The 21,769-nt window shown below is 44.1% G+C and overlaps 1 protein-coding gene across 2 annotated transcripts in view; it reads right to left on the bottom strand.

Annotated features, from left to right (window-relative positions):
- The window catches only part of RTTN (rotatin), a 978,768-nt gene that overhangs the window by 259,311 nt on the left and 697,688 nt on the right, over nucleotides 1-21,769 (bottom strand). For both annotated transcript variants that reach the window (XM_069219896.1, XM_069219897.1), the window contains exon 41: nucleotides 8,451-8,556. In XM_069219896.1, coding sequence (XP_069075997.1) covers nucleotides 8,451-8,556 — 106 coding nt within the window. The remainder of the gene's footprint in view (nucleotides 1-8,450; nucleotides 8,557-21,769) is intronic.

Raw genomic sequence — 21,769 nt, 5'->3', positions numbered from 1 at the left:
GGCCTGATACTACAATACAGGTTGAGAAGGCTGGCATTGTGTTTAGATTAGGGCCTCAAAATAAACCCTAAAGTTCCTGTTCTTTTGGTGGAACTGCCTGGCAATAGAGAAGAAGCCCAATATTTGTGCCAAGGCTCAGCTGTCCTAAGCAGTTTGAGTGCTTTTTCAGCCTTTTCTCCAAACAATCCATAAAGTCAAATGGCAGGTCCCTAGGGGACACCTGGATGTCTCCTGAAAATCTGTCAGATCGCATCCAGATTTTCCTTTTGAGAGCTAGACTTGGGTCATAGTCTGCCATCACAAGCAATGGTGTTCAAACCAGCACAGAAGGCATACAGGGTCAAGTCAACACCATCATGTATTGTTTAAGCTTGCGAGGTCCTGCAGTTTACAGAACAGCTGGCAAGATCAGAGGCTTGGGAGGTACCTGCCCTGAAGGCAGACTGCTTTCAACGATTTTAAAGTTCTATCAGAAAGACATTAAGAGCAACTGTACTCCTCGACACCTGTGCCACTTGGCTTTCAGACAGAATGCCTTGTCAGATAATCAGGGTCACGAGGGGCTAGCCTATGTTGCCTGGCAACAAGTCCACCGACTGGAGGACCCAAGTACAGCTTGGATCATGCAGCCACAAGGGTATCTGCAAGAGCCTCCTTGAATGGTTACAATAGCTCAGAAGAAACTGGACATAGTTGAAGTATCCTATTTAACAACTCTGGTCTGGTATACAGTAGAAACGTTACATCAAGCTCTTCTTTTACCCATCTCACAACTACTGAAAAAGAGGTACTTTCACCAGTTGGTAGAACAAGCAGAGTCTAGCTCAGTCTACGGGGATGTATCTAGTCCACAGACATTTTGTAAAAACAGGTATATCCCATCTTTAGAACAGTGAGAGGGGAGGGGGTTGCCTGTCTCCTCATTATCAGTGTCACAGGCAACATTTTGCATATATTTAACTATTTTGGAGTCTGAACCAAATTGAGTCTGACTAAGTGCTTAGAACTGTTCCTATTTATATTTAAAAACATGGATATTATGTGATATCCTATGGATCACAGTTTGTTCTGAATCCCCACTGGATTTCTTTCATGAAGTGTGTTTAATGTAATTTTCCAAAAATATTGCATGATTCTCACAAGTTGGTGGTTATGTGATGGCTAATTGTTGGTTTTTCTCATATTTTTATTTTTCTGTATTCTTCTGAACTTACCCTCGATTGACACAAATTCTTTGCAACTATTTGTCGACTGTTCACATCCTGTAGGCAAACTCTGACAGAGGAAATCTGCTCCAGAACCACTGAGCAGTATATAAAGATGTTGTCGGTGCTCATGGAGAATAAAGGCTGCCATAGATACTGTGACATTGTATATTACTCAGAATGGAATCAAATGGAATTTACCAATTGCCTACAACCACTCTGATTTTCTACAGTGATATACAGCCTAATCTATGTTGACATTTCACACTGCAAACATTATAATGAACATTATATTACTATACATATACAAAGAAAGATGCAGGTGATACTAGAAGTTATTTAAGATGCCTTCCAAACACAATACACTCTTTGATGCATTGGTGGTGAAAGAAGAGGGAGCATTGGTGGGGGAAGGGAAAAAACTAATGTTGTGACTTCCCAGCAGGAAAAGTAAACTCCTTGCCATGATAAAATACAGTTGCAATCAACTGTGCACCAGAACGCGGTGAGGAGGAGAAAAGAATTTGAACAAATGCATCCAACCAAGGTGGTCAATTGAGTTTGGTGTACTGTGGCTCACAGTGCTCTCCCATTTTTCCACTTAAGCTTTGCTGTGAACCACCCTCCAGTCTCCACTGAGCCACATGTTGGCTGTAATTCCCAAACATCTGTTGTCCCCCCACAGGACAGCTGCAAACTGAACCTTTCACATAGTTGAAAGAAGTCAAAGTCCTTCTCAAGCAACGAATACAAGTCAATAAATTTACCTGTGCTCAACCTTCTAGTAGCTTGGCGCAAAAGCAGTCAGGTTTAATATCTAGTCAATGTGTAATGTATCTATGCAGCAGACAAATAGCAATAAAGGAAAAACATACCACAAGAAAAGTCCCACACCAATTAAAAAGAATTGTGAATTCTAAACTTTTTTTTAAACTAAAATGACTAAAATCCAATTCGGAGAACCAGAGTTATGAACTTTTAAAGTTTAAGGTAAAAACTAGAGCCTAAAGGAACAAAGCGCCAACCACTGCCATCTAGTTGCGCAAGACTGAGATCAAAGTTAAAAAATATGGACAACAGCAATGGAGCATATGACGTACACAGAGTGGATTGGGCCAGGTTGGTGTTTACAATTGGACTTAGAAGAAATGTCAAGAAAAATGTCCTGAGAAGTTAGTTTTTCAGTAGGGCAAGGCTGCAGGTAGTGTTTTAGGAGGCATCATCATCATCAGGGGGCCTCTGGACGAAGTAGCAGTGAAAATTTCCACGTTCGGACTCAGGCTGGAGGCTGTAGCCGGCTAGGGTTCAACAAGGCCAGGCACCCCATCCGGGAAGGTCCCTGAACAGGATTTGCTGCTTTGGTAAAGAACTTAGTGGGAGCTGCCGCAAAGTTAGGCCGACCAGCGATCCACCTTGGGCAGATAGCAGGCTGGTTCAGGTCTACTCAGGTTCCCTGAGCAGATTTTTGCCAAAAGCTTTTTAGGTCCCAAGTTTTGGAGTTAGGCTATCTAGGCAGATTTAGCACCAGTCACAAGGGTCGATGACTGGGAAGCCACCACTTCACAGTCTAAGGATAGTCTCACTCTGGTAGTCTTAGGTTCAAGCAGTGGAACAGAGCTCAAGCAGCAGGGCAGACATCTGAGAGTTCAAGGTGGGCTTCAGGCAATAAAGCAGTCCTTCCAGGAGCAGCAAAGTAGTCCTCTGAAGTACACAGCAGCAGGCAGTCCTTTGAGTGCTTACTCCGGTCTGGAAAGTGAACTGAACAGTGGGGCTGAGTGTCTTATTTTTATAGTGGGTGTCTTCTTTGAAGTAGAAGATTCTAGAATTCTCTCTGAAGTGATTTAATTTTCCTGCTCCCCCCTCCCCCCAGCCAACTCCCCCCCCCCACCCCCACCCCCCTGCTCAAGGCTGGCTGCATGAACAATCAAGTGGTGCAAGTCCTTTATATGAAGGAAGGACACTTTCTATGGATTTGCAATCCAGACTTAACCTGCCCCATCCTGCCAGTGATGGACCATCAAGGCACACTTAAAATGTGACTTTAAAGAGGATTTTAAATTACAATTTCTGAGACACCAAACATTAAATATTTGCCTGTTCCCAACTGAAAGTTAGCAGATAATAAATGTAATAAGGCAACACAATGTAACCCTATGGGAGAGGTACACCTCACAGAAATGAAAAACAAGTTAGGAGGTTTTCACTAACAGGGCATGTAAAACTTAAAAGTACATGTCCAACATTTTATTTACAGTGCTCCTTGCCCTTTGTACTAAGTAGGGCCTAACGTAGGGGTAACATATGTAATAATGGGGAGTTTAAGGCTTGGCAAGGGATTTATTTTGTCAAGTCGAATTGGCAGTTTAAAACTGAAATCAGGCTGCAATAACAGACCTGAAACATGTTTTAAGGGGCTACTAAAGTGGGTGGCACAATAAGTGCTGCATGCAGTAGCATTTAATTTACAGGCCCTGGATATGCGGTTTACCACTTAACTAGGGGGTTATAAGGAAATTACATATGTCAATCAGGTGAAGGCCAATTTAACCATGTATTAGGAAGTGAGCACAAGCACTTTGTGCACTTTACCACTGTTAATCAGTGCTAGAGTGCTAAGGCCAACAAAAACAAATTCAGAAAAAAATAGGAGTTTGAAGGCAAAAACTTTGGGGAGGACCATCCTAAGGTTTAATTTATAAAAAAAAGGTGTACAATTTGAGAGATCAAACACCACCAAAACAAAAACATCTAATTGGTAGAACCTGAGACATGGGATTTCAAAGATTTAGGTAAGTATAACGCCTATAAGCACAAAGAGCTACTAACGTGAAAATTTATATAGCGCAGCTTATCACCTATGAGGATATCCAGGCGCTGTCCATGGGCACAGGGAGATAAAGTTATTTGCCCAGAATCACAGCACTTTGCACCAAAGCCAAGGCTCGAACTAAGATAACCAACTTCCGAGTCAGTTGTTCTGATCGCTGTGCTACATCCTCTCCCTTAGGTCATCTGGTCATGCTAGATGGGGGAAAAGTTGCAAGTTTAGGCCGACTGCATTGAAGAACGGGTCTGATACAGGGACCAGGTTAGTCTAGCTGATACAGTTATCTTTTCATAGTCTGGTACAAAGTGAGCAGTTTACAAAGGAGAGCATTGCAAATGGTCTTTACTGTAGAGCGAAGAGCACGTCTGGCATTGCAGACAGTTATAGCTGTACCACGAAGATCTCATCAGGCACAGTGGGTGGTCATAGCTGGACCTCTACACTGGCTACCACCGCAGGCGGTTGTTGCTTTAGCGCAGTGTGCAGATCTCGCATTGCAGGTTGCCACTAGAGATGGCTATAGTGGGAAGAGTTGGGTTCACCAGAGCATTATGTTGGTGGTTGCCGCAGGCGGCAAAGGCTCGCTGTGATTAGACCTGTTCACAGTTGCGAAGAACACAAAACTTCTGAATTTCTCCTTTCTTCACAGGGGAGTACACTCTGGTGCCAGCCAAGGATCCAGGACCCGAGGAGGCACTTCTTGAAGATCAGGGGCTCACTGTAGCAGAGGGCAACAGGGCTCAGGAACGTCCAGTTATAGCATGGAAACTGCCAACTATTCACAGTCATGTGACTTAGGACAAAGGCTGCAGGAACCAAATGGTTAGGACAAGAAAAACTCAACTTTCTACAAGTGACATTTTCAGAATTGTGACTTAAAATCTGACTTTACCATTAAAGAGGATTAAAGAAGTTTTCAAATTACACTTCATTTTAGACCAAACATGATATTTCGACCTTGTCCCAATCAAAATGTAATGAGGTAACCCAATGTTAGCCTATGTGAGAGGTAGGCCTCATAGTAGTGAAAAACAAATGTGGAAGTTTTCACTACCAAGACATGTAAAAACTTCAATACACACGGTCTACCATTTGAATACAATGCACCCTGCCATATGGGCAGTTTAGGGTCTTCCATAGTGGTGACCTATGGGTATAGGCCTGGCAAGAGGCACGTAGGCTGCAATGGCAGACCTAAGACATGTTTAAAAGGCTACTTAAAGTGGGTGAGAGTATAAGTGACACAATAAGTGCTGAAGGCCCACTAGTAGCATTTCATTTACAGACCCTGGGTACATGTAGTGCCACTGGCTAGAGACTTATAAGTAAATGAATGTGCCAACTGGATACAAGCCAATTTCATCATGTTTACAGGAAAGAGCACAAGCACTTTAGCACTGGTTAACAGGGCAAAAAGCGCTTAGAGTCCAAATGCCAACAAAAAAAACGAGATGCAGACAACAGATGAGGAGAAAGCAAAATGTCTGGGGGTAGACCACACCAAAGGCTGTCAGGTCTAACACAAATTATGATGGTAAAAATGCTACCTGGAAAGCATATGTATTGGTGCTCTTACAGTGCAATCACTATGTGGCCCAGACCACAATGGAGAGTAAAGCATAGTATCTGGATAAAAAGGCTACACAAAACAAAATAGTTACTGAGAAGGAATCTCTTGTATTGGCATAAAACAAACAAATCACCTCCCAGCTGAGAATTCTAATCATGTAAACATGTTATATACTGCCCAATTTACTGAACTCTAGAGGCAACAGTATGTGAATCCGGACTAGATGCTACACAGATGTAACAAATTGGAATATTGATAGAGGGGGTGTGAGCCCTTCTCAAGCAACAGCCACAGTCCTTGTCAGGGTGAACCATACAAGTCACTAAATAACCTGTGCTTAACACTGGTGGCTTGGCACAAAAGCAGTCAGGCTTAACTTAGAGGCAATGTGTAAAGTATTTATGCAGCACACAAACAGCTATACAGTGAACACCACATGAAAAAAGTCACACCAAGTTAGAAAACAAGAGTAAAATGTTATAACTTTGATGTCACAATGACAAAAAAAAACAATCAGTAAAGCAACAGATATGCAATTTTAAAGATTTAAGGTTATCATAGTGCCTAAAGGTGCAAAGCGCCACTCACAGACCAGGTGAATGTCACAAGGTCAGGCAAACTGTGATGAAGTGCATGCCGGATACAAGGGCTAGGTTAGTCCTGCTGAAAAAGTTACCTACCAAAGTCAAGTGTGAAGAGTTCCATTTGTGGTGAAGATGGCCAAGAGGAACAGGGGGAGTGTCACCCATGGTTATCGCTGTAAGGCAAAGATCCTCCCCCATTGACAGTCATTACTAGAGATTCATGTTGGCGGTCAACGCAGACAGTCAAAGCTGTAGCGCGAGGTACAACTCTTGCACTGCCCGCCATCACAGACGGTCACTGTAGGGTGAAGAGTTGGATAACCAGAGCTTCGTGCTGGCGGTCGGCACGGGCTACAGGATCTTGGTGCAAACAGGTATGTTTGTGGCCACAAGAACCCCATTACTTAGGGATTCCTTCCTTTCTCTACGGAGGAGCACAACTGATGACAAACCAAGTGTCCAAGGACTGGGAGGCAACTCTTGGTGGATCATGAACGCACTCTAGCAGACGTCAGAAGGGCTCGGTAGGCCCAGATGGAGCAGGTCAGCCAGACAGTAGCAGAAAGGCCTTTGAAGCTGATTGTGTTTCTGCAGCTCAGAACAGGAGGCCAGTCAGTTTATCCTGGGAGTCCCTCCAGTCTGGGATTAAAGGTGTAGGTAAACCCTTCCTTTTCAGCAAGCAGGGCAGGCCTCAAGCAGAAGGCCATCTTCTGTAGTATCCACATGCCCAGAGTTTACTATACAGTGGGTCTGAGGTCCCCTGAAAAGCTTCTGGAGTTTCCTTCTACAGAGGTGTCTGGAATTTCCTGCTTCCCTGCCTTAGTCCCGGTCTATCTGGTGGCACAATATGCTAGTAGGAAGTCATGTGTGGGTTCAGCCAGTGCCTTTGAAGTACAAGTGTGATGGGTGAAAGCTCTGCCCCCCTATCCTGCCAACACCCATACCCTTTACTGTGATAATATCTGGGAGAAATATCTAAGGCCTACTGCCAACTATACCTAGCCACGTGACCCAGGGACGGGCTGCAGGTACCAAATGGTTAGGACAAAAAAATTCCAACTTTCGAAAAGTGCTATTTTCAGAATTGTGACTTAAAATCTGATTTTACCATTAAATAGGGTTCGAAATTACAATTCTTCAAATACCCAACATGACCTTCCTACTTCTACTTGCTACTAATCACAAGTTATCACTTATTAAATGGAATAAGGAAACCTAATGTTATCCTACAGGAGTGCTAGACCTTTCAATAGTGAAAAACTAATTTAAGAGTTTTTCACTACCAGGACACACAAAAGTTAGAAGTACATATGCCCAACTTTTTAACTACAATGCACTGTGCCCCATTGGCTGTTTAGCGCCTACCTTATGGTGACATATGTATTAAGAAGGGAGTTTTATGCCTGGCAAGGGTTTCTTTTGCCAGGCAAAACTGGCAGTTTGAAACTGTATACAAGCTACAATGGCAAACCTGAGACATATTTAAAGGGCAACTAAAGTGGGTGGCACAAGGAGTGCTGAAGGTCCACTGATAGCATTTAATTTACAAGCCCTGGATACATGCAGTAGCTTACTAGAGACCTAAAAATACATTAAATGTCCCAAATGGGTGAAAGCCACTTTTACAATGTTTCAAGGAGAGAGCACAAGCACTTTAGCACTTGTTAGAAGTGGTAAAGTGCATAGCTTTCTAAAAGCCAACAAAATCAGGGTCAGAAAAAAGGAGGGTTAATGCAAATGAGTTTGGGGATGACCCTTCAGAGCAGAGAGGGCCACTTCCAACAACATACATTTAGCTGTCGCTTGTATTATATGTACTTGTCTAAATGAGTTAACTTAACATTTGTAAGAATACTCCTTCAAACAGTATTATGAGGTGCGTGACAAGTAATGTTGAGCATATTACTCCATGTGTGCTTCCCATTGAAAAATACATTACTTCGACAACCTACATTCATAAGAACTGTAAACGTTTTTACTAATATTCACATTTAATGGGGTACTTGAAGGTGTATAATGTAAACACATTGGCAGAGCACCAATGTCTTTGTCTGAATAAAACATACAGAATTATTGGTCGTGACCCTTATTTATTGCGGCACCAGCTTAAAATTGAATGTCGTTTTGACCAACTCTGAATACAGCACAGGAACATATCACAAATATGCATAACTTGGAACGGTGGCTGAGTATGTCTGGTCAACTCAAGCTATGAGGTCTGTTTAACATAATCAACACTTTTAAAAACGTGAACTCTGACTGACCTTCCAAAGCGTGGTTTTGGGCACTTTTACTGACTGCCAGCAGTGACATTAAAGCTGCGACACACACTCGTCTCAACACATCATCAGAGGACTTTCCTTCATAACTCTAAAGAGAATAGAAAAAAACAACTGAAACTCCAAGTTTTTTTTTTATAGCTTCAACAGCAATGTACTTTAATTTTATTGGTTTTACCAGTTTGTAAACGAAACAGTAAAAGAAATTTGAAAAGATTTTAAAATTATATACGGATAATATAGTTTTAACAAGTTAGTAATGGGAGAGGAATTCAAATGTAACCAAAATAACAGACAAAATGAAGTTGTTAAGTATCACTAATTTAAACTTAAAAGCTAGATTACATCATTGATCAATAAATCTGCAACAAACTGGAGAGTGAAAGCTCAGTTCAATCATACCCGCACATGCAATATCATACAAACTGCAGAGTATCTATGTATTTGTTAGGGGTGGGTGAGTGAAATTCAAGGCAGTGGAGTTACATAAAAACTGCAAGATTTTGCAGAGCTCCACCAACGGCCGGGAATATGAATGTTGTGCTACAATTTCGAGGCAGTAGCACAAGCAGGGCTGAAAAATACAAACAAATGGCAGCATGCTTCTTCTGGAGAGTGTGGCCATTCAAGTATATTTTGCTGCAGCTCGGGTAGAAAATCTAATGGAACTGCAGCAAATTAACAAGAGACGCAGCCTTCTGACCGCGACCACTCACTTTAGAAAATGGCACGAAGGGATGACAAATCTTGCTCGCATTTCTGGAGCTTTGTGGGGAAAAATATCCGCCACAGGGAGACTGACAGAATTTGATCAGAACTCTGTGTTACAAAAAGTAATGCAAAACTGCCAAATTCCATCAACTCCGTGGACGGAAGGAAACATTCTGCCCACCCCTATTTGTGCTGGAGAAGGAAGCAATGGTATTCTTGATCATCTGACCATAGGAGGATTAATATCACATTGTAAGAACGGTGTTTATATAATAACGGAGCATTCAACAACCCAAACTAACATAAATCCACAGGACTGGAGCATTAAGTGATGGTATAGATCACTATAAGTCCTCAAATAGTCCTTGCATGATTCATTTACAGGCTACTTTCAAGTTTTAATCTGAACCTCTTTAATTAGAACGTCTTTAATTGTTGACAATACGTTGCAGCAGAAAACATTCAAAAACTGCAGAAGAAGATACCCTTTATCAGTTCACTGGATAAGCAAGGTACTGTCTCAGTATACTTTATATAGTCAAGCGAGGGGAAAACAAAAAAAGGTACAATGATTTATGCATGTATCATTACACAGAGTTCACCTACAAAATGACCGGGTGGCTTTTTTTGTTTTCTTTTTATTATTTAATGCTCTAAGGTAAATCAGTAAATAGAAACAATGAACAAGAAGTAGTGAAGACACATTTTTCTGCCTGCCCCTGCCCCACAAAAAAAAAAAAAAAAAAAAAAAAAAGTTAAAAAAAGATTGGGGGTTAGGAAACCGAGCCGAGGAGCAAATAACGGGTGGGTCAGCAACAGGGACTGGGGAGGGGGACGCAAAAAGCAACACAGAAGGGGAAGCATGGGAGGCAGGAGGAGAAGCACAGAAGCGAATAAACCACAAAGAGCACAGAGGAGTTTGGCAAGGAGGAGAAGCACATGAAAGAGTTTGCAACACAAAAGAGACAACAACATGGAAAGCAGGGGATAATATTTCAAATGGGGGAGGGCGAGAAGCACAAGAGGGAGAGAGCTGGAAAAACAATGCACTCTCATGGAGTGCTTTAGCAATAAGTAAAGAAGCTCCCTAAAAGTGAGCAGTAGAAGGATACAAGTCAAACAAGCAAAATGGTGGTAAAAAGGGTATGCACCGGGAAGGACAAACACAATACGGACAAGGAAAGCTATTACATAAGAAGAAAGCAAATGAGTGACAATAAAGCCAGCCAATGGTGAGCAACGGTTGGGCTGAAAGCCCACTGCAAAGTTCTTGAGTAAGCCCATAATAGATCTTTTCAAACCAGTCAGCTTGTGTAGTTGGGTAGGTGAGACCTAAAAATAGCATCAAACAATACAGAGAACTTTACCCCAGCCTGCACCTTCAATGACCGAGTAATATGCTCAGGTCTGTGATATTCAGTGTAACATGCCACGAGGTACTGCTCTTTTGTTGCTGTCTGACTTTAAATGTGATTTACTGGTAGAACACAATTATGTGAATTCTAAGTACACAGAATACATGAGTTACATGAACTATGCATTGTGGTATAATTCACTGTGAAAACATTTTCTGTGGTAAAATGTACATGAGCTGTTTTCTTGTACTGAACTCCAATATTATAATAAAATGCCATAAATGTTTTATGTTTAGTAAATGTTTCTTACTTTTAAGTATAGCTAAAAAATACTCTTTATTTTAATAGTTTTACTGGTTGCTGAAGTTCTGCATAAACACCTGCTTTCTGAAGGGTATTTCTAACTGCAGACTCCTGACCTTTAGAATATCCCCAGGTGCCAGACTGGATCTGGAAAGCTTTCACAGGAGTATTTCTGCAAACTGGCAGGTGGTGGTGTGGCTCCATAGAGACTCTGTTCTGCCCCAGAAGCAACAGAGTGGAGCTGCATATGGTCACCACTCATATCCCCTGATGTCCGTTTTTATTCTTTATGTGTTATTGAGTATGAATGTCTAGCTAAACTTTCCCTTTTCTGTTCAGACTGAAGTTTTTTCTTTCAAAAAATTGATAACAGGAGTGCTAAGGAACAATGCCTCAAAACCAGATGATTTAAACTTTGCAACATCTGAAAACAAATGTCAGTGACAGACGTGTAACAAGTGTGTCTTTGGCACTTAAGGTTGGAATAGGCATCTCAGTCGTGTGAGGAATGCACACTCGTGAGCCAGATGGCTACTTGGGATGCAAAGCAAATCTGCAACTTGTCAAACATGAAAGTGTCACTCCCATTTGAAGTTGAGACTGTAGACACATTTCTGCTCTCAAGGCCACTCCTGTGACAGATACTCTAGCAGTGAAAGTCTTCAGGAAAGTTAAAAGTAAGACAAAACAGAAGCACAGGAAGACCAAGTGGGACTCGTCACCATCCAACCACACTCTATCCTCAGTGAAGTTGTGAGGACATCAAGTTACCACCAGTCCGGCTCCCAATATCAAACTGACGAGCAGATCTGCGATTTATCTAGATGCACCCCGAGTTCTCTGGGTTGTCAGCGACATTGCAGCAGATCGAGGCCTGTAGAAAGACCATGTTGTGCATCTTTGGCACTCTTCTGGCTCCCTTTGGCAAGCCTTCAGGATGCAAGGATTCCCAGGGGCATCAAGTCAGGTTATAACCGACCGATCCTTCCTCGGCACCGTCTGTGACTCTCAAGCCCGCCCTGGGTCCTGCAAAAACTTTGTTGCTAAGTGACACTCAGACACCACAGTCTGCGCCGATCCTTTTGAAGCCAGGCGTGACGGACAAGTAACTTAACTTCAGTAAAGCCTTACCTGGTAGAAACAATATCTACTTGAAGATTCCTTACCTTTGAATTCTCCACAGGCATCAGGCTGGATCCGAAAGATTTTCTTGAGCAGTACCCCTGTGCGCCGTTAGGTGGCGTTGATCAGCTCCTCGTCTTTCGTTAGCGTCATCTGAGCTGGATAGGACATCACAGGTCCAATATAGGTGCCACCCACACACGCTGACATCAGTTTCTTTTCACAACTTTCCACGCCAGAAGGGCATAGCAATGAAGAACACTGACTACTGGTGTGTCCCCAGAAAGGGGAGAATGCCCCTAGAAATCAGTTCGCAGAAGACGGCGGATGAATGGGTCGATAAGACATCTGCAGCTAGATATAGTCTCTACCAAATAAGGTGTTAACAAAGGTAAGTAACTTGTCCATCTGATAGAGACATCTACCTGCAGATTCCTGACCTCTGAATAAATATCCAAGCAGTACCTGGAGGTGGGTCTGCGGACCAAGTTCAAACACGAAAGTCTTTCAGGATCAAATAGCAATGTGCCCATCCCTACGTACTTGACTGTCTAGGCAGCAGTGTTTGGTAAATGTGTGCAGAGATGCCAATGCTGCCGTCTGACATATGTCAAGGACTGGAACTCCTTGTGTTAACACAGTGGTCACAGCTTTAGCTTGAGTAAAATGAGCATGCAAACTTTCTAGGGGCTTCTTTTTGTACAGTGAGTAGCAGGTGACGACCCCTTTGGATATAGTCCTCTTCTGAATTGCCCATCCTTTCTTCGCACCCACATAACCGACAAAGTTGACCATCCACCCAGAACTCTTTTGTCAATGGTCTTTTTGGTTCCCGGTGGTGGAGTCTCTCCTCTTCCTTTGAAGGATGTCGGTGTGTGTAGGTAATGTGATGGATTGGCCTACATGAAAGGGCATACCCACTTTTGGCAGAAAAGAGGCCCTAGTGCAAAGCAGCTCTTTGTCAAGATAGACAGAAATGTAGGGCGGCTGACATGACAAGGCTTGCAGCTCACTCACTCTGCGGGCAGACGTAATCATTGCAAGGAAGGCTGTTTTCAACGTGAGAAGCCTGAGAGGAAAATTGTGAAGAAGCCAGAAACGAGCTTACATCAAAAAAGTCAGAATCAAATTCCGATCCCATTGGGACATAATGAATGGGGAAGGAGAAAAAGCAGTATAAGACCTCTGAGGAACCTAGGGCACTTAAACAAAAGCAGCTGATCAGGCAACCACATAAAAACAGGTATAGCAGATAAATATCCTTTAGGAGTATCCAGAGCAGAGCCCTACTGGGCAAAGGAAAGGGTAAACAACAGGACTTTAGAGAGAGGGACAGAAATGGGGTCAAAAGATTTGTCCGTAGAGCATGCCACAATTTTATTCCAATGACTGGTGTATACCGTTTCGGTGGTGGGGTATCTGGCTGCCAAGATACTTTTACAGACTTCGGGAGGAAAGTCAAAGGTTCTCAAATGTCATCGCTCAATCTTCATGCAAGAAGGTGGAGAGTGGACAGGTTCGGGCGCAAAGCTCTCCCCTTCTGCTGCAGTAGAAGATACTCTCGAAGGGGGAGTCTGATCGGAGGATCGATGGACATGCTCAGCAGCTCGAGATACCAGACTATCTGTGCCGAGTCTGGAACCTAAAGGATTACCTGGGGCTGGTCGTTACTCATACTCTTGAGAACTCTTGGTGGGAGTGGTATGGGTGCAAAGGTGTACAGGCAGCCTGAAATCCACTCGAAACAAAAAGCGACTCAAACTGACTGCCGCCTTTGAAACACCAAAGTGAAAACTGCTGACACTGCGTGTTCTCAGCAGAGGTGAACAGATCTAACCATGGCTCTCCCCACTGCTGAAAGAGACATTGTGCCACCTCTGGAAGGAGAGGCCATTCATAATCCATTAGGAATTTTCAGCTGAGTTTGTCAGCTAGGAGTTCAGAGAGCCCGCCAGATGTTCAACCACCAGGAATACATCCTCCTGTTCCAACCACGTCCAGAGGCACAGAGCCTCTTGACAAAGGGTCCTAACCCCACCCTACCCTGCTTGTAGCAGTACCACATGGCGGTGGTGTCATCTGAACACTTGCACCACCTTCCCCTTGATAGAGGGAGGAAATGCTTGCAATGCCAACCAGATCGCACGGCGCTCCAACAGGTTGATGTGGAGGACAGTTTCTGCTGGAGGCCATGTGCCTCTGATCTACACCTCTCCCAGATGGCGGCCCCATCCCAGGAGTGACACATCTGTCACTACTGTCAGATCTGGCTGGGGAAGCGAGAGGGATCTGTCTCTGACCCGATCGCAGTTCGAGATGTTTCACAGAAACCCCCCAGATCTGGAGCTTGTCGGAAAGAATCCCTTGATGCTGCACCCACTGGGAAATCAAGTCCCACTGCAGAACCCGCACATGCCATCTAGCATGCATCTCCAGCAGGATGAAGGAGGCCATGAGGCCTAGCAGCCTTAGTCATTCTCACCGAAAACCAGAACACAGGCTGAAACATTGGTATCATTGCCTAAATATCCTTAACTCACCGCTCAGGAAGATATGCTCAAAACTGCACTGTGTCCAGAACAGATCTGATGAAAGGCAACATTTGAGAGGGAGTCATGTGTGACTTCGGCTCGTTTATAGTGAACCCCAGCACATGCAGGAGGGAGGCCATAGTCTGGAGGTGGGAGATGACAACCTGAGGCAAGCCCACGTTCAACATCCTGTCATCTAGATCGGGGAAGACTGAAACCCCTGTTCTCTGTAGATGAGCTGCAGCCATCACCTTGGTGAACACCAGAGGGGTTCTGGTAAGCCCAAGATCGAGCAGGGTCAACTGAAAGTGCTTGTGGCCTACCTTGACCCGGAGGTAATGACTATGGGCAGGCAGGACAGGGATATGCAAAAAGGCGTCCTGCAAGTCCAACGTTAGTGTACATCTCCCAGAGCCAGGGCAGAAAGAACCTGAGCCAGAGTGAGCATTTTGAACTTCTTCTTGAGGAAGAGATTGGAGGACCAAAGGTCTAGGATAGGGTGAATACACTTGTTCTTTTTGGGAGCCCGAAAGTAGCAGTAATAGCCACCATAGCCTACTTCTGGCACAGGACAACTCTCTACGGCTCCCTAGGCCATGAGAGTCTTAACTTCCTTGCGGAGAAGGGACAAATGATCCTCCGTTATACGATCACAGGATGGTGGCATGGATGGAGGAATAGTCTTGAAGGTGAGGGAGTAACCTCCTCGGACTATCTGCAAAACCCACCTGTCTAACGTAACTGTTTGCACTTGAGCAGGTGATGGACAATCCTGCCACCAACTGGCTCATGGTGGGTGACAGTCAGACTAGGAAGTTTTAGAGACTGCTGCAGATAGAGTGGGGAGGGTCTTGTTGAGTGGCATCAGACTGACCAGACTGCTGAACACCTTTTACCCATGAGGTTAGTGGGTCCCTCAGCTGAAAAACACACTGGGGGGACGAGGGCTCAACGCGAGGCCCAGGGACCTCACCATACCACGAGAATCCTTGATGCACTTGAGAGCAGAGTCTGCCTTGTCTCTGAATAGACAGTGCCATAAAAGAGCATGTCACTCAAAGAAGCTTGGACATCCTCCAAAAAGTCTGACATCCTCAGCCAAGCATACCTCTGCTCTCTCAGGCTTTGCTGCATCATTCATATCAGCAACAGCCTGAGAGAACAGCTCAGGCCTCCTGTGGCAGCACTTGCGAAACTGTATTCCACAGGGTGTGGGAATAATGGCCAAAAAGGCATGTGGTGTTCACGGACTGCAATGCAAGGCTGGCAGAAGAAAATATCTTCCCAAGTGAGTCCAAACTTTGAGTCCCTATCCAGGGGAGCGGAAGAGAACGCACCATGGGAGGTGGAGGCGTGAACCACCAAGCTCTCAGGGGTGGGGAGTTGTGACTAAACTAAAAAAAATTGTGGCCCCAGATGCGGGGCAATGGCGGTGGGCAGTCGTTCTCTTCATAGAAGCCCCTTTGCTGGGTTTGGACCAGGTACCCAGTAGGACGTCAGTGAAAGCATCATTAAACAGGAGTTGGGATTCTGAGGCGGAAGCTCCCAGTTGCAGTCAGGAGGTTAGTTTTGATGGCCATCGAGGGCAGTTGAAAGTCCAGGACCTCAGCTGCCCTCCTCACCACCATATCATAAGAAGCTCCATCCTCCGTAGCCACTGTGGGGGGAGAAAGCATGCCCGTATGTGGAGAAGTATCTAGTCCAGCGGCCCCATCCCAGTCTTCAAGCCAGTCCATTTCTTTGTGGGGCTGATATTCTAAAGGTTCCAGCGACCCCCTCCCAAAGCCTACCTCGTAGGAAAAGGGCTCAGGATGAAAACGAGGAGGCAAAGCTCCTGCTGGTGCCAGAGTCATACCACAACCCTCTAGCTCAGTGTCACCCGACCGTGAGCGCGGATGGTGTCAGGTACGTCGGGAAAGTTCAAGGTCGTACAATCTGTGCAGGTCCAGGACCAGGACTGGATCCCTGGGAGCCCCTTGAAGCAGAGGCTGAAGCTGCTGGGACCACAACTCCTACTCAGCAGGGCTCAAAGGCGCTCCAGCAGGGCCAGACGAGCCCAAAAATGAGGCACATGGACCCACAGACCTCTCTGAGTTGGGCAGGGATTGCTCTGGCTGCCGGAAACTCAGTTAAGCTTGGACTCAGTCCAGGTTCCACAGGATGAGGACTAGAGCATTGATGCCTTGTGGAGAAGAAGAAAGAAAAGGGATATATATATATATATAGATATATAGATATATATATATATATATATATACACATACACACCCACACACACATATATATATATATACACACACACACACACACACACACACACACACACACAAAATGTCACTTACACAGTGTACATCTGTTCATGGCATGTAGTGATGTAGTGCTGCAGATTCACATGCTTGCATAGCTCTTCCGACATCTAGTGTTGGGCTCAGAGTGTTACAAGTTGTTTTTTTTTTTTTAAGAAGATACACATGCTATGCATAGACTAGAAAGCAGTTAGTCCTCCCAAAAAGCGGTGGCTAGCATGTAGGAGTTGACGTTTTTGAAATAATGTCCTTAAGAGAGCTTGGCCTACAGTGGCCTGTTGCTGTGAGGAAAAATCAACACAGTAGTGTTTTGTAAATGTATGGGGAGTGGACCATGTGGCTGCTTTACATATCTCAACCATTGGAATGTTCCCTAAAAATGCCATTGATGCACCCTTCTTTCTTGTAGAATGTGCTTTAGGAGTGATCAGAAGGTGTCTTTTTGCTTTTATGTAGCATGTTTGTATGCATCTAACAATCCATCTTGCTAAACCTTGTTTTGATATAGGATTGCCTTTATGTGGTTCTTGGAAAGCAACAAAAAGTTGTTTTGTTTTCTAAAATCTTTAGTTCTATCTATATAGTGCATAAGAGCTCTTTTGAGATCTAGGGTATGAAGAACTCTTTCTGCCACAGAGTCTGGTTGTGGAAAGAAGACTGGCAATTCCACTATTTGGTTGATGTGAAAAGGAGATACTACTTTTGGTAGAAATTTGGGATTTGTTCTAAGTACAACATTATGTTTGTGTACCTGGAAAAAAGGTTCCTCAAGAGTGAACGCTTGTATCTCACTAACTCTTCTTAAAGAGGTAATAGCTACAAGGAAGGTGACTTTCCAGGTTAGAAATTGTATTTGACAAGAGAGTATGGGTTCAAAAGGTGGTCCCATGAGTCTGATAAGTACCATATTTAAATTCCACGATGGAACAGTTGGTGTTGTAGGTGAAATAATGTGTTTTAATCCTTCCATGAAAGCTTTAATCACAGGAACCCTGAATAGAGAAGTGTGCTGAATGTTCTGTAGGTATGCAGATATTGCAGTTTGGTGTATTTTGAGGTATGAAAAAGCCAAATTTGATTTCTGCAAATGAAGTAAATAGCAAACAATATGTTATATAGATGCTGTAAGTGGATTGATGTTTTTGGATTGGCAATTGAAAACAAATCTTTTCCACTTGTTTGCGTAGCACTGTCTAGTAGTAGATTTACATGCTTGTTTAATTACTTCCATACATTCTGGTGGAAGCTTTAGATGACCAAATTCTATGACTTCAGGAGCCAAATCGCTAGATTGAGTGCATTGGGGTTTGGATGCCTGATTTGACCTTTGATCTGTGGTAACAAATCTGGTCTATTTGGGAGTATGGAATGTGGTACTATAGACAGATCTAGAAGTGTTGTGTAACAATGCTGGCATGCCCATGTTGTTGCTATGAGTATCATGGTGAGTGATGTTTGACGTAATTTGCTGACCAGAAAGGGAAAGAGTGAGAGAGGGGGAAAAGCTTAAGGAAATATTCCCTGACCAATTGATCCATAGAGCATTGCCCCTGGATAGGGGATGTGCGTGTCTGGATGCGAAGTTTGGGCATTTAGCTTTTTCGCTTGTTGCGAATAGATCTATGTGTGGTGTTCCCCACTTTTGAAAGTACTTTTGAAGTACTTGGGAGTGAATCTCCCATTCGTGTGTTTCTTGGTGATTTCTGCTTAGGAGATCTGCCAGCTTATTGTCTATCCATGGAATATATTGTGCTTGTAAATCAATTTGATTGTGAATTGCCCATTTCGAAATTGTTTGGGCTAGAAGGGACAGTTGAGATGAATGTGTCCTGCCCAGTTTGTTGAGGTAATACATTGTTGTCAAGTGGTCTGTTCTTTTGAGAACATTATTTTGTTTGAGAAGAGGTTGAAACACTTTTAGGGAAAGAAACACAGCTAATAATTCTAAGTGGTTTATGTGTAGCTATTTCTGTTTGACATCCCATTGCCTTTGAATGGTCTGATTGTTGAGGTAAGCTCCCCGACTGATCATTAATGCGTCTGTTGTGATTATGGTCTGAGGCACAGGGTCTTGAAATGACCGCCCCTTCATTAGATTGCTGCGATTCCACCATTGAATGGACACATGTTTGGCAGTCCATCAACACTAGATCTTGAAGTTGACCGTGTGCCTGTGACCATTGTTGTGAGAGGCACTGTTGTAAGGGCCTCATGTTTAGTCTTGCATATAGGACTATAGCTATGCAAGATACCATCATTCCTAGAATCTTCATGATAAATCTCACAGTGTATTGTTGATTTGGCTGTATGAGTGGTATGAGATTTTGGAAAGCTTGTATCCTTTGTATATTTGGATAAGCTAGGGCTTGTTGAGTATTTAGGATAGCACCTAGGTAAGGTTGCACCTGTGCTGGTTGAAGGTGTGACATTTGGTAATTTAGAGTGAACCCTAGGGTGTGCAAGGTTTCTATCACGTAATGAGTGTGTTGTTGGCATTTTGTAAAATTGCTTGATTTTATTAGCCAATCGTCTAGATATGGAAAAACATGGATTTGTTGTCTTCTTAAGTAGGCTGCTACTACTGCTAGACATTTTGTGAACACTCTCGGAGCTGTTGTTATGCCAAATGGCAACATTGAACTGGTAGTGTTTTCCTGCTATGACAAACCTGAAGTATTTTTTGTGAGCTGGATGGATGGGTGTTGGACCTGGCTTTTTGACGGGGACATCCCCAAACCTTTTGCCTCCTTCCTCCTATTATTTCTGACCTGTTGTTGTTGGCTTTTGACCTCTGGGCACTTTACAACTGCTAACCAGTGCTAAAGTGCATATGCTCTCTGTGTAAATGGTACTATTGATTGGTTTATCCATGATTGGCTATTTTAATTTACTTATAAGTCCCTAGTAGAGTGCACTATATGTGCCTAGGGCCTGTAGATTAAATACTGCTAGTGGGCCTGCAGCACTGGTTGTGCCACCCACTTCAGTAGCCCCTTAACCCTGACTCAGGCCTGCCATTGCAAGGCCTGTGTGTGCAGTTTCACTGCCACTTCGACTTGGCATTTAATAGTACTTGCCAAGCCTAGAACTCCCCTTTTTCTACATATAAGTCATCCCTAATGTGTGCCCTAGGTAACCCCTAGAGCAGGGTGCTGTGTGGGTAAAAGGCAGGACATCTACTTGTGTGGTTATATGTCCTGGTAGTGTAAAACTCCTAAATTATTTTTTACACTACTGTGAGGCCTGCTCCCTTCATAGGCTAACATTGGGGCTGCTCTCATACATTGTTGAAGTGGCAGCTGCTGATCTGAAAGGAGCAGGAAGGTCATATTTAGTATGGCCAGAATGATAATATAAAATCCTGCTGACTGGTGAAGTCGGATTTAATATTACTATTCTAGAAATGCCACTTTTAGAAAGTGAGCATTTCTTTGCACTAAAATCTTGTAGTGCCCTTCAATCCACGTCTGGCTAGGTTTAGTTGACAGCTCCTTGTGCATTCACTCAGACACACCCCAAACACAGGGTACTCAGCCTCACTTGCATACATCTGCATTTTGAATGGGTCTTCCTGGGCTGGGAGGGTGGAGGGCCTGCCCTCACACAAAGGACTGCCACACCCCCTACTGGGACTCTGGCAGACAGGATTGAACTGAAAGGGGGCTTGGTGCATTTCTTAGACACTCTTTGAAGTCACCCCCACTTCAAAGGCACAACTTAGTATAAAACAGGGCCTCTGCCCTACCTCATCAGACACTTGCTGGAGAAGAAACCTGAACCAGAAACTACATCCTGCCAAGAAGAACTGCCTGGCTGCTCAAAGGACTCACCTGTCTGCTTTTCTACAAAGGACTGCTGCCTTGCTGTTGGCCTGCTGCCTTGCTGAACTCTTGTCTGGCTGTAAAAGTGCTCTCCAAGGGCTTGGATAGAGCTTGCCTCCTGTTCCCTGAAGTCTCAGGACCAAAAAGACTTCTCTCTTCCTCTTGGACGCTCCGTGCGCCGAACTTTTCGACGCACAGCTTGTTCCGCGGCAAGAAAAACGCTGCACACCTACGCTGATCAACGCGACGCCTTCGGGACGATCGAAACTTTGACGCACGGCCTCGCAAGGACAACGCCGCCCGACTTCCAAGGAGAAATCGACGCGACGCCTGCCGTGAGATCAAAACTTTAACGCACGGCCTCGCAAGGACAACGCCGCCCGACCTCTGGAGAAGAAATCGACGCGACGCCTGCTGTGAGATCGTAATTTTGACGCGCAGCCCCGCAGAACGACGCGCAACCGGAAAACAAGCAGGAAAATCCCCGCACAGACCCGGGACATCTGGTAATCCCCGCGACCCACAGAAAGAGACTGTCCGCGCGCCGGAAAACGACGCACGACTTCCCCGCGTGGAAAATAACGACGCAAGTCCGTGTGTGCTGGGGAGAAATCGACGCACACACCCTTTTTCCACGCACCTCTTCCTTCGTGGCCCTCTGAGGAGATTTTCCACCATAAACCAGGTACTTTGTGTTTGAAAGAGACTTTGTTTACTTTCTAAAGACTTAAGACACTTTATATCACTTTTCAGTGATATCTTTACAAATTCATATTGCAACTTTGATCGTTTTGACCTGAGATACCCAGATAAATATTATATATTTTTCTAAACACTGTGTGGTGTATTTTTGTGGTGTTATGCTATGGTGTTGTATGATTTATTGCACAAATGCTTTACACATTGCCTTCTAAGTTAAGCCTGACTGCTCGTGCCAAGCTACCGGAGGGTGAGCAAAGGCTGATTTTGGATTGTGTGTGACTTACCCTGACTAGAGTGAGGGTTCTTGCTTGGACAGAGGGCAACCTAACTGCCAACCAAAAACCCCATTTCTAACAATGGGTATGTGGAAATATGCATCTTTGAGGTTTAAAGCAGTCATGTAATCTTGATTTTGTAGTAGTGGAATAACATTTTGCAGAGTTATCATGTGAA

The sequence above is a fragment of the Pleurodeles waltl genome, chromosome 2_2 (genome assembly GCF_031143425.1).
Source record: "Pleurodeles waltl isolate 20211129_DDA chromosome 2_2, aPleWal1.hap1.20221129, whole genome shotgun sequence".
NCBI lineage: Eukaryota > Metazoa > Chordata > Amphibia > Caudata > Salamandridae > Pleurodeles > Pleurodeles waltl.
Note: the sequence above shows the minus strand (reverse complement) of the source record. Positions and strands in the feature narration are given on the sequence as shown.